This window comes from Arachis duranensis, chromosome 6 (assembly GCF_000817695.3).
Source record: "Arachis duranensis cultivar V14167 chromosome 6, aradu.V14167.gnm2.J7QH, whole genome shotgun sequence".
Lineage (NCBI taxonomy): Eukaryota > Viridiplantae > Streptophyta > Magnoliopsida > Fabales > Fabaceae > Arachis > Arachis duranensis.
This window is the reverse complement of record NC_029777.3, coordinates 6,243,186-6,256,961: the sequence shown is the minus strand read 5'-3', so window position 1 is coordinate 6,256,961 and position 13,776 is coordinate 6,243,186. Positions and strand designations below refer to the sequence as shown.

At 35.2% G+C, this 13,776-nt stretch overlaps 2 protein-coding genes across 2 annotated transcripts in view; both read right to left on the bottom strand.

Annotated features, from left to right (window-relative positions):
* Positions 1-491: 491 nt before the first annotated feature.
* On the bottom strand, positions 492-4,134 carry LOC107492264 (glucose-1-phosphate adenylyltransferase large subunit 1-like). Its single transcript, XM_016113268.3, has 15 exons — positions 3,787-4,134; positions 3,585-3,707; positions 3,328-3,501; positions 3,132-3,224; positions 2,912-2,995; positions 2,768-2,823; positions 2,570-2,663; positions 2,342-2,454; positions 2,130-2,202; positions 1,885-1,965; positions 1,691-1,777; positions 1,501-1,605; positions 1,315-1,421; positions 1,095-1,155; positions 492-857 (listed from the first exon to the last, which is right to left on the bottom strand). Exons 1-15 carry the CDS (start codon positions 4,024-4,026, stop codon positions 756-758), a joined length of 1,593 nt encoding a protein of 530 aa, XP_015968754.1. The 5' UTR covers positions 4,027-4,134; the 3' UTR covers positions 492-755.
* Positions 4,135-5,481: 1,347 nt separating this feature from the next.
* Positions 5,482-13,776, bottom strand: part of LOC107492263 (uncharacterized) — a gene marked incomplete in the record, with an annotated part of 9,612 nt that continues 1,317 nt past the window's right edge. Inside the window, 15 exon segments of the mRNA XM_052262757.1 lie at positions 5,482-6,131; positions 6,691-6,813; positions 6,935-7,219; positions 7,513-7,796; positions 7,878-8,105; positions 8,632-8,805; positions 8,885-9,487; positions 9,594-9,917; positions 10,898-11,327; positions 11,794-12,029; positions 12,145-12,204; positions 12,307-12,440; positions 12,816-12,942; positions 13,429-13,527; positions 13,618-13,717. Coding sequence (XP_052118717.1) covers positions 5,999-6,131; positions 6,691-6,813; positions 6,935-7,219; positions 7,513-7,796; positions 7,878-8,105; positions 8,632-8,805; positions 8,885-9,487; positions 9,594-9,917; positions 10,898-11,327; positions 11,794-12,029; positions 12,145-12,204; positions 12,307-12,440; positions 12,816-12,942; positions 13,429-13,527; positions 13,618-13,717 — 3,340 coding nt within the window.

The window sequence follows — 13,776 nt, the reverse complement described above, 5'->3', positions numbered from 1 at the left end:
TAGCTTAATTTCCGTCATGATGACTTCATACTATACGTCCACATTTTAGCGGTTGATACATTTTTTTTTTTTGGTCTTGGCGGTTGATACATAAACATAAATCGAATTGACATATGCTTTTATTCTTCGAGCTGATGGCGATACTTCTCATAGCCCATTACAATATTAATCATACAATTAATATTCCATTTTGGCATATAATATAATAACGAAAAACTCTTGGGACCAGCACAATTTCTAGTATTTTTAGTATTATTTAATCAATATAAATATTAAATTATTTTTAGTAAATAAATTTTTTTAATTCATATTATAAATTCTAAAAAATATAAATATTATATATAAATTCTAATAAATANTACAAAATATTTATAAATATAAATACAAATTATTGTTGGTTAAATGCTTCTTGGTCATACAGCATTATTCTATAATAACAGCTATATAAATAATCTCAACCAATATGATAAGAATTTTATTATTGCCCGCTGACTTTAATTTGTCGCCCTCTTTATTTGTTAACAAAAATATGTTGTGTCAAATGAATGTGTACATGCATTCTTGATTTTCCAAGATTGAAGAATCAAAATTTGATATACTTGATGAGCCCTTTTTCCAGGACTAAAGTTTGGAGATAGTGTATTACTATACCCTCCCAGCCATTTTGATGATGCTACATGTAATGCCATCACATACATGTTGATAAATGATAATCATCCATCTATCCATCCATCCATCCATCCATGCATGTATCACTAAATGATTGTGCCATTGGTTATGATAGCATCTTTCAAGATCACAATGATTCCTGATCGAATATAAAACCCCTCAGTTGGTCTGTCACCTTCTTGCACATTCTGCACTCACACCACATTTTTCATCTAAGTTCAATAAAAATAAGAGCTTAAGTTTGATATAATGCCAGTGTAACTATTCACGCAGTTAATGTAAGAAGTAATTACTTTTACTAACAAGTCATTACATAATTGAATACACGTGTAAATTATATAAGTTTAATATCTAAGTCAGGCCTAATATCAATTAAAACAAACCTCTTACTCTGATTTATTCTCTATAAGTAAAACATTACTTACTTCTTTGTTTGAAATGATGACGTTGCTTCCAATTCTTGCATTTTTGTCAATTATACAATTCCTACACATAAATTACATTTGACAAGCATAACCAATTAAGAAAAAACATTACTGAGAGAAAGAAATCTGAACAGTTTGTATGCATTTAAATTCATAAAACATAAGATACCATACTCTTACAGGTTAACTTAAGAATTTTTTAGGTTTGGAGGATTCTTACACAATTTTGGTATCTTTTCCAATACCTACTGGAACATGCCCTGCTGCTAACATAGCTGCTCTTTCAACTTCTGTTTGGTAATAATCAGCACCCATCATCATAGTATCCTGTGATGAAAACATTCTAAAATTTAGCTATATGAAGAGGCATTGGAGGTTTCACTTTACTTCTAGTTAACAATGTTACCTTAAGGTGCACGCCAGAATCAAGTCTCGAGCGAATTCCCACAATGGAATGTTCAACATTGCACTCTCTTAAGAAACAACCATCTGAAATCAAAGAATTAACTACCTACAATGGAAATTATTGCAGAATCTGATTAGACACCCAAGATTGGTTATAGCAACTGGCAATGACATGTTCTGAATTATAGTACCTGACAGTTCTCCATTTTAGTTGGTGGTAGGAACCTAGGACATGTGTAAATAGGCTTGCACTGATCATACAACTGAAACTTGGGACACTGCGAAATTGGAAGAAAAATGCATTAGTCTGTGATTTGTAAACTCATTGGAACTTTTTTTTTTTCTAACTTAGAACTAGCAACTGTGAATACTAAAAAATTCCTACCTGATCTGTAAGGGACAAGTTTGCATCAAAGAAGGATTTTATAGTCCCAATATCTTCCCAATAACCACTGAAAAGACATGCCTGTGATGATATAGTATACAAGGGCCAACCTTGATTATATTATATGCACTGAAAATGGAATATGATAACTAAATGCATTCATCAAAAACTGCACTGACATTCTGACACTAACTACTTCAGCTAAAACAACTAGTTGTGATTAGTTCTTTACTCTGAGGAACTACCTGGACATTAAAATCTCTTGCAGCCATTGGAATGACTTCGGATCCAAAATCATTTGCATTAGGATAACATTCCCTGAAAAATTGTCATTAAAGGAAACATAAAGGAAAAAAAGGTGCTGCTTTTGGAACTATTTTTTCTCCCCCCATCTTTTGAATTTATAGATGAACTATCAACAATGGAAAACACAAACAGCACAAATAAACTTAATTACCTTAGAAGTTTTAGTAGAGTGTCTATTTTAAACACATATATACCCATTGAGGCAATATATGGAAAATTCCTTGCTTCTTGAGCTGATAATCCAAGAGCACTTGTATCTACATGCTATGAGAACAAGTAATTCAATCAGTGAATTGTGACTTCAAATTGAACAACTATAGTTGTAGTTATATGATTTCTTTTTAAGACATGTGAACTTGGAAGAGTAACAAGTAACAACCATAGATCTTAACAAGTCCCCCTTTGGCTTTTCCAAGAACTGGCGTATCCGGCCTCTTTCATCAACTCTAACTAGTCCAAAATCAGAGGCGCGACTACAGATAAATCAAGAAGAAAAATGCAAATATCTGAGTAAACCAATGTGAAAAATGGAAATGTAGAACAATATTGATCTTAGAAGAAACACCACCTAGAATACCTGCCATCGACTGGGAGACAAGACACCGATATATCAGCATGCGAATCAACATGTTTCTGCATATAAGAAGGAGATCACTAGTCATATGAAAATGTTTGCATGAGAAAGTGAATCAGCAAAGTTGAATTGAAATCTAAAACCAACCTGCACAAGTTCCATGTAGTCCATTCGATAGAGCTGATCGCCACACAATATCAAGATGTTCTCTATGTTTTTATGCTCGGCATCCTAAACAAGTTCCACAAAATCAATTCGTGAACAACTGCAGCTATAATAGCATTCAAATCTTCTTGTTGAAAAAAGGACTACTCTGTCAAATGCACCATTTTATGATCGGAAACAAAAAGGATATTTATGTCATTACCTCAAACAACCAGAGGAATTGTCTTACAGCATCAGCAGTACCCTGAAACCACTTCTTCCCTGATTCACCGGCCGTTTGAGTTGCTGCCAATACCTACCATAACAAACTTTTAGTCTGTGCATACCATGTGTAATAAGTGTTCATGTGAATCATGTCTTAGAGAAAGGTAAAAAGATAACCAAAAAAAAAGTCCTACCTCCACAAAACCTCCACCAAAGTTTATGCCACCTCCCAAATTATATGTTCTTGAAATGTGGCGGTTTAGGGACTGAGAATTAAATTGTGTAAGGACATAAATTTTGTTGATTCCACTGTTAATACAATTACTCATTGGTATGTCTACTAGCCTGTAGCATCCTCCAATTGGAACCTGAGAATTTATATGAACCATAAATAAAAGAAGCACCTATGACTTAACAAATGAATTACTCACTTCTATGTTCAAGATCTTACAGCAGGTTTAGCCCTTCTTTGAGTAAGAGGGAAAAGGCGAGTTCCGGCTCCACCGCCTAATATGATGGATGCAACAGTTTTTGGGTCAGCTTGTGGTCCTGCAACCATTGGTGATTGAAGTGCCTGAAAATCCAACATTCAATTATACAGAGACATAGCTAAGTGGACTAATAAACATGACTATGATAACTTGAGTGAATACCATAAAATCATTTGCAACATCTGCAAGAGTAGAAGTAGCCAAGAATCTTTTTGTTGTGTTCCTCTGTGCAACACTCAAGAACTTGCCTAAGGGAAAACCTGATCCTACATTGTTTGAATGCACCAGTTTTACTGTAGTACCATAGAATGAGGAACACAGAACTCTATGATCATGGTGGATGGACAGATTCTTTGAACCCAGAAACACCGGAAATGCATGCAACTCACTTGCCATCATCATTTTTTCTAAATTGCCATACACCACCACAATTATTTTCTTATATAAAATCTGGTCCTCTTCTCTGAAGAAACTGAACAAAGTTCAGTAGCACAATCCCGAGCTTAGTGCACTATATTGTATTGTATTTATATACATTACACAAGATTACGTTAGAGCCTTATCAAATGTGCTTATTTAGAAGGGAAACATAAAAAAATGAAAAAAGGGAACATCTGAAAGACCTTGTTTATAAGCAATCAAGAAAGAAGGACAAAGAGGAATTGAGGAAGCAATAATAACATGGGTCGCCATTTTGATATTATTAGGTTTAGTTTTGCATGTAACATGTTTGTTATATGATATGATTATATTTATATTTAAAAGAATTAAAGCAAGATGGGTTTTCCTCAAGGTAGAGCAAGGAATGGCTTATTGACACAAAACCAACATGCAAAACCCACCGACTCTTTTTAATTAATTCCTTTTTTTTTTTCTCTTTTTTCTTCATTAGGATCTCAAATCTCTTGCACAACACAAACTCAGTCATAAGTTTTCTTAAGATTCTCCGCAGCTTACACTACACTAAAAGTAGAGAACCGAATCCATATTCCTCCATGCACGCTGTTTTTGTCGACCATTTTATGCTGTTTTTGCGTCCTATCTTTTTTTTTTTTTAAATTGAGGTTTGGGTCTATATTAGTTTAGAACAAATAGTTCATTTTTTCCAGATCAACTATCAACCCACTAAGCCTTTTAGTTTTTACGACTTTCAATCATAATATAATACTAATTTGGTGTATTCGAGGATTCCAGTTTTCTCTATTTTTAAGCTGGCTAGAGAAAGGGTATAGCGCAGCATGTCGTGCATTCTGTTTAGTTGACAGCAGATCGTTAGATTAGTCACTAGTTTATACTTTACAGAATGTGATGTCCACATTGCCTACTCACAATTTAGCTTCTATTATAAGTTCAAAATATAAAAAACTATAAAAAAGAAAAAATAAAAGACAGAAGAACCAGGGTTCAATAATAGCTCTAAAATCACTAGGAAGAATAGGAAAAGAAAAAAATGCAACAACAATAAAATAATGATAATGAGAAGAAAACATACGAAGAAGGAATGTGAAAAAAGAGGAAGAACGCGAAGAAGAATGAGAAGAAATAAGAGAATACAAACATTTACATTAGTATAAATAATTTGGGCGTATATTGACGGCCTCACTAATGAAACTTATTTTTGTTGAATTTAGACCAACTTAATTGGACTTAATTGCCATAAAACTCTTGAATGTGTAGCAAAACTGTTGTTGGAATATTCTGATGGGTTCATTTTTAAAGATTATCTTGTCAATCAATGGTAAAAATCTACATATCACATAGTAAAGTAAAAGTTTTCAATTGAAGTAAGAGAGAGTTACAAATATATTGAAACTTACTGATTTTTGAAAGGCAATAATTTTAAGGTTAAAAAGGCAATGAAAAAGGGAACTTCGTCCCTCCCTTTACTGAATGAGGATAACTATAGTCTCTTCAAAATCATTTATCATGAAACACTTGATTGGACCCTTACGAAACAACCAAACAAAACCTCACGGAAATAACAATAAAATACAATCTATGGACGAGAGATGTAACACTCCTTAGTAGGGTAACCTAATGTCTAATGGGTTTTCACTTTCCACAATGAAGACTTTCTGTCCACCAAAATCTTCCCCTACATGCCAGACTTCTAAGCAATCAGATATTGCTCTTTTAAGCATTTTGATGATACCTTAACATACAAAGAGGAGAGGAACTAACTACATGATGCTGTTCTGCTCTGCCTGAAAGAGCAGTTTGCAAACCAGTAAGTGACTACTGCAATTAGAGGCGTCGTTACCAAAAATTAAGGCATTTGCGCGGCATGGGACAGAGAGATGGTGGACAAACTGTAACAGCAAATGCCAACTGTACATTAACAGAATTATGAGCATTGCTAATATACTACATTATTTTATTTGTCTATTCTTAGATTGTTACATAGATGACCAAGCTCTGGCCTAGCATCCATCCATGCAGAAAATTCCATGTCCGAAGGAGAGGTGCAGTAGAGGTAGGATCTGAATGTGATAAGGAAAAAATACCGCCTGCAGATGAAGTAAGGAGAAACAATAAGCATTACAAGATATTTCCAACACTAAACTGCAACGTAAATAATAAACAATAATCATGCACCGTGAATAATTTCTTTTATTTTTCCCGACTTTATCAAAATGTTATAATTATTTACTTGATTCAGTTGTTTGGTGTGTTGGTGGATGTGCGCACAAGAAAGATGTTACCACTTATGTCAATATCAATCTTAGACTCATTCAATTTGAAAGTTTGTACCACGTAATACCATATCATATTCTATGACATGCATTATTTAAGCTGTAATAACCCTTTCAAAGACTCAAAACACCATTTGATTACATATTTAGTATTTTTAAAATTTCACCATAATGATTATGAATTTAAATAATAAATATAAGACAAAGGTAGAATTATAGCAAAATTATTTTTTATAAACCATTTTGAGGACTAAACAACGTCACATTATATCAATTCTTGAATTCGGGGCTCTAGCATCCTAATAATACAGATAACCTTTGCGAGTATCAATGAAACATTTCTGCAATTGTACAGTTGAAGGAATAATTTTACCTCAAAGCCTTGATACCCATGTCCATAAGATATGCACGTTTCTCATCATCATCGTCGGTGAACTTTTGAAATGCTTTACTGTAATGAAGAATATCATCTCGAATATGCCCTGCACCTGCACATCTATTGAATAAAAGAAAAAATGTTCAGTGCCTTCAATTAAACATCAACGAAGTCCTTATACTACTATATTGCCAAAAACAAATTTCTCCAATCATAAAATTATCAGGCTTTGGATGATAACCTTTCAATGACAACATCAACATCTGCTTTGCTTTGGGGACCATATATGAGGACTCTTGTAAGGCTCAAAATGTCACGATAGTCGCCCATCCTGAGTGCTGTTTCATCAGAAGCTCGGGATGGCAGAGTCTCTTCAGACACTGCACATATGTGGGGACCATATAATGGCTGTGGGACTGTGGATGCAAAGTTTGCCTCAGCACCAAGTCTACAACAGATGATGGCCATTGCATATGAAACTCCACCAAAACCTGTGTGTGATACAAAAAGATAACTCCCTGCAGAACTACAATCAGGAAGAGTTTAGAAGTATACTATTATATTAAATGAAATAGTATTTTAAAATATTGATATACAAAGATTACAATTTCTAGACAGTTTGCATGTAAATGCAATTGGAAGTAGGGAGCATATTAAAGGCAATGCTGCTATTGGCTACAATGCATTTAACACACTAGAATAGGACCATATAATACTACGGATAAGCCAAAACTGACACAAGAATAAGCACAGCCAACACAAGGACAAAAATGTCAGCCAACTTTACAAGATAGATGCATTACTGACGAGAATACTTACTCATCTTTACAATACTGAATTGCATCAACATCTGAGGCTAAAGCATCCCTTTCTCGTGTTAAGGGGATCCTCTGGTAGACAATATCATATCCATCATCTTTTAGAGCAGAATAAACTTCTGAAGGTGTCTTCACATCATCTGCCGAAATGTTTTCCCAGTATCCAACCACATCAGATTGATTTGTTGAAGGGTTATATTCTTCACGGTGTAGTAGCATTCGGCCTCCAGAATGTCTTATTTCAGCTAGTATATCTTCTTTCAACCGAGCTTCAATGTGCTCCACCTGCATTTTATTTACCATGAGTTGTGAAACACGTGAATTCTTTGATATGATAACGATAGACAACTGAACAAGATGTCTTACCACGGGACCAGTGATTCCCACATACTTGAGAGTATCAACAGGTTTGTTTAACTCCCTTAGGACAAAGGGAGTACCATTGATATAAACAACTGCTTCCTCCCTCACATCAGTTAATATAACTTTTCTAGCAGTTAAGGCAGTTGTAGGCTTAGCTTCCAAATAGGTTAGCATCTCCTTGGCGCCAGTGATGGTTGGAGTTGCCATGCTATACACAGGGTATTCATCAACCTGAAAAAAATTAAAAAAAAAGCAACTTTTAGGCATAATAGCATTACTGTAATCACCAAAGGAAGTTCACATAAGCCTCCAAGATCAAAAATGACAGAGCAGCTAGCGGTAAGCATATGATGGTAAGATTGTCATTTCACTTCTTTAGTGGTTCTCACAATCACACGTGTTTAATAACTTTTGCATATTAATAAGCAAAGTTTGGTAGGCTTAACTGTCATATCATGATCCCATAGTTAGAAAACAACTTTTTGAATGTTAAAATGATGAATATAATATAAAATAATAATGTACTAACACCATTTTTTTCTGTAGAATAATCGGTTAAGTAAATTATTTACTAATTGAAATAATGCAGTTGTGCAGACAACAGTTTTCACAATAACTTTGCACCATAAAACATTAAAGATGCTAATTCTACCTACACTTGGATGATCCTGATGTCCCCACTGGACGTGTAGCCTTACCCTCTGGCATCACAAACTTGATGATAGTTAGTTTTTTAGTAGTAATTAAGTAAGCATACCTTGTAAACATTTGGTGCACCATGTATTTGTATGTTACTGGAAGTTCTCTGACCAGGAAAGAAATACATTTTCAGAATGGAACCATTCCCGAGAACAGAACCATTTCGGGACTTGACAATAGCCTCCATCACTGCATCTCCATGCTGAGATTCTTGTGGTTGCCTCAACTCTTCCTATAATGCAGATTGGTTATTGAAGAATTCAACTTCAAATTGAGGGAAAATAATAGTTCTAAAGTAGAAAAATATTTACAGGGACAGTGAAAAATCGCCCTGGCCTCAGCCTGATGCTCCATTTCATAGCCTGCACCTCTGGCCTCTGGTGCAACCAAACCTTAAATGTCATTTTGGATCCTCCTTGTCCACAGAACGCATCAAATGCTCCACTTCCAAGATATGCTGCGAAAGCAATTAAACGGAAGTACCTCTCTAGGTACTCAGCACCACGATTCAAAGCTACCCTCCTTACTCTAGGCTCAACGTGCTGTTGATTGAATACTTTTCTATACTTCAGAACAGCTTGACGAATGTTTTGAAGAGCAGAACATCTATCAATAATAGCATCTAAGGCTTCCCGACATTCAACACCATTTTCAAATAATGTTGTTATCTTCCACAGCAAGAGGATGTCATTTATACCAAAGACACGGCTTTGTTTCTCATCTGTTGTTATTTGCAAAGTATCGGAGGTTAATGCAGTGGCATTGCCCCCAGCTTCATCTCCACTTGAGGAACCACTATCTGATTCTTCATGGGTCACATCATCACCTAGTATTTTAATGGGCCTACCATAATCAATTCGAAGCTTCACAAGGCAAGCTATAACAGTACCAGTGGTTGTCCTGCCCCTACCCATCTGTTATAGTAGTGAGATATTAGCAGCAAGAAGTGAAAAAGAAACCAGTAGACAGAAACGCAGAATGGACATTGACAATGCAAAATAAGAGAGAGATTATAGTTACCTGACAATTGAAGACAAAAGCAGTATCCTTTGCAGCACAAGCAATATTACATGCCATTGTGTCGAAATCAGAACTTTTAGGAGCTTTTCCATCAGTGATGGGAACTCGCGCATATTTAATAGGAAACCCATCAGCCTCGAGGCTTTTAAAAACTTCAAGTGGAGTCTGAACCATGTCAGGCGTGACATGCTCCCAAGCATCACTTATATGGCCATCATCTGTTTCATGAATAACCATTATGGCATTGCCATAGTGGTTAGCTTCCCGAAGTATATCTTCTTTCAACCGAGCCTCCATTTTCTCCACTCTTTCACGATCAATTCCCTGAACAAATAAATTACAATTTCCAGATCAGCCAACAGTTATACATACTTTCGCAGTTGTGTGATCCTGTATATATTTTAACAGATCCCATAACTTGCAGAAACCAAAATCAAGGAACTTGGACCCGCTAATTCACACTGATTTTTGGCTAAAGGATACAATAGGAGATCAAGAACAAGAACCTACTAAAGATAGCTAGTAGTTAGTTATGTCAATCTGTTAAGCTGTTATATTAGTTTAGAACTACTAGTATATATAATTAATCTGTACCATCAATACTACTACTACTGATAACTCATGAATATTGAATATCACAAGATTTCATTGTTCCTCTCAAGAGTTGTCCACACTACCCTATTTTTTGGATTATCCTCCATCTAATTAACAGAAGCATATGTGTGTAAACTTCAACTGTCCCTAAAACTGAAACCAGGCTGTGAAGGCCATGTTTCAAGCTTTGAATTTGGAAAGAAAGGAAAAATCAAACGTCAATGCCATTGGTTAAAAATTTCAAGCTTTAGTAGTTTATCTCTTGATATTACACATTAGAGTGGAACTGGCATGCTTTTGCTACTGAGCAGAGAGGCCTAGAAGATATAACTATAATGACATATTGTTGTGGAACCAAAATAAAGTACTATCTTAAAATTGTGGCTTTAGCTCTACTTCAAAGCTCACTCAAAGACGGTGGATTGCCAAAAGTTGATGTGGAACTCAACAGACTGTAAAAAAAAGATGTCCTTGCCTGGCTCAAACAGCATTTCCCAGTTAGAGTTACAATCTATTAGTGGGGTCATTCTTGGAATCGGTTACAACTAAGTTCTCGTATAGACATCTGACAAACATGCTACAAGTAAAATTGGGAAACACAAATTGGTATTATTCTACTAGGGATTATGAACCAAAAACCAATTCAACATCCACTTAGTGATCCGCTTAACATAAAATTTAAAGAAAAGACAGGATAAAGTATTATTTACCGAGTATTCTAGCATATTTTTGTATGGTCTTTCTACTTCACGAAGAACAAATGGCTTCCCATTGATGTAAATAACAGGTTCTTCTCTCATATTATGCCAAAGTACTGGGCGTCCACCTTTAGAGCTACCAATCCTACGAATGACAGATCGAATACCATCAATTGTTGGATTTGCTACACCATAAACTGGAAACCCAGGAACCTCTCGGAAATTGGGAGCCCCGTCCACTCTCTCGGGCAAACTTGGGTTTTGACACCCTGGACAGTGATCACTTTTTAGAACGGTTTGACTACCAAGAACCTCTCCATTCCTCAAAGCAGCAACCACACCCATCTCACAGGGGCGGCCATCAGTAGATTCGGCTATCTTTTTTAGAGACGGTTGCAAAGATGAATATCCAAGTGCACCCATTGGATCTCTCCTAAGTAACCTGCAATTTGAACGGTTATGGTTTATGCGAAATGTTACAGCCATGAGATCAGGAAGCTAATAAATCAGATAGAGTCAGAAAGCCCAATTGGTAATAACTATCCAATTATATGATAGGAGATTCTATTTAAAAAATAAATAACTTGGGTGACAATATACAAACAAAGATGCTAGGCAGCATCTGGATATATCAGCAAAGGATGATGCTACAGACTGCAAGAAGAATGGATATCTTGGTGATGTGTCCATATAACTAGTGTAAATTGACACTAAGAGAATAAGAGAAGATAACTTTTTGGGGGTAAAATGGTAGTATGGTACAATGGAATTATCTTGTAATGTTCAAATCAATTACCAAATCCATGTTTTACAACTCAGTTTGAATGAGATATAGGCATGTAGTCTATAAACTAAACAAGAGGAATTAATAAAATACATCAACTTCACACAATTATTAAAATGTAAACCTGCGAAGAATACTGTAGAGTTCAGGTCTTGCTCTCATCCAATCTGCAAAACTACTATGACCAGCAGCACTAGATTCAAGTGCCGCCCTTTCTGAATGAATGTAAACAGCAAAACATATCAAAAAGTAATATCTCTCCAAGTACTCCACAAAAAAAGAAAGTGATGCCTCTCTTTTCATCTCATCAGGTTGTCGTAGAATGCTGTTACGATAGGTGGCAATTGCTTCACGCAGGTTCTGAAATACAAGGGATTCATTTTCAGATAAAATGTGAAAAGTGAACCCACAAAAGATGCAACAACATAAATTCAAAACATCAGGGAGATAGAATAGAACATATAGAAACTCCTACCTGCATTGAAGCACACCTGTCAATGACTTTGTCCACTTGTCTTTTCCCCTCAAGACCACCCTGAAGCATGTTAGCTAATTAGAAGGGATAATAATTTTTTACAAAGAAACAGAAAATGAATACTTTCATCTTATAAATGAACATTAAAGTTTATTTGAATACCTCTAATACCCGGATCAAGCTTCTTATGACTCCGTATTCTCCCCTGCGAATTGCCTCCTCTGAGTTAGGTAAATGGTCAGCTATATTGGTCATACTTTGAGAAATTCTTCCAATTGAATTGCTTCTTGGAATCCCTATCATGTATTAAGATAAATACAACATTTTATTAATGACAGCTCCACTGTTATGCATCATGTCTAATATTGAAACATAATTGTTAATCCCAGTTGCACTGCATAGAGGCCAATCTGAAAAGCACTATAGCAACAGTGGCCACAGCTGACATTTTATACTGATTAAAATTAAAATACTAGATTGCGTGTTCATATTCTCTGGGTTTCATATAGCAAAATAGCACACATGTTAAACAGAAGAATATATAGCTTCAAATCAGATTCCGAATACGCACAAAATCACTTCTTAATTTCTTGGATGAAGATGAATGACAACATGAATAAACGAAATACGCCATAACACAGACAAATCACATAAATAAAAAATAGGAGTACCAGAGGCCCCAATTCGGTTTAGGTATACCAAAGTTGCAATGACCATTCCAGTTGTAGTTCGTCCACGTCCCATTTGACAGTTAAAAATTATCTCTGTATTTACATCAGCTTGAAAAACTTTATGAACCTAAAATCAAAGATGAAAAGCAGTTGAGAATTGAGATACATGAAATAATTAATATCAAGAAACTAAAAGTGAATTTGTTTTCTAGGTTACCAAATATTGTACCAAAAGAAAAATTACATAATTGAATCTCTTGATCATGGCAAAAGAATAAATGTTCAGACAGTGTCACAAAATTTGGTAGTTTGACAGAGAATGAAAGCCAGCAATCATAATTTTCTTGCAGACAATTTTCTCAGGAATTGTTGTAAATGAATAAATAAATAAATAAGAGAAACACTTGAAGGTACAAACTCACATTCATTAAAGGAAGTGCAAAAAGTAAACACCTTCCCTCCCACAAAAAACACACACAAAAAATAAATTAATTAATAAATAAAAATTTATAACCAACTATCCATAATTAATTATATTTCTCCGGTAATATTGCCATACAGCATCAGTTCAAAGTAAATAGCACTGTTGTAAACTTAACACACAAGAACTGACCAAAATATCAAAATCCTGTTCCTTTGGTGATTTTTCATCAGTTATAGGAACTCGCTCATAATCAACTAGGTATCCCTCCACTTGTAACTCCTCATACACCTACAGCAAAGAAAACAACTTTGATGCATTGTTGTCAGAAAACTGATTGAGTAGTCTCAGACCCCCATTGTAAACAAGTTGCATCCATACCTCTAATGGTGTCTTCACGGAATTACATGATACTGGTTCCCATTGGTCCACCATCTGACCATCTGGAAGTTCATCGGTCACAAGGATTTTATTTCCATATCTGTTACACAAATGTGCGAATAACATAAATAGTAAGGACAACCACCAATTCCACAGGAC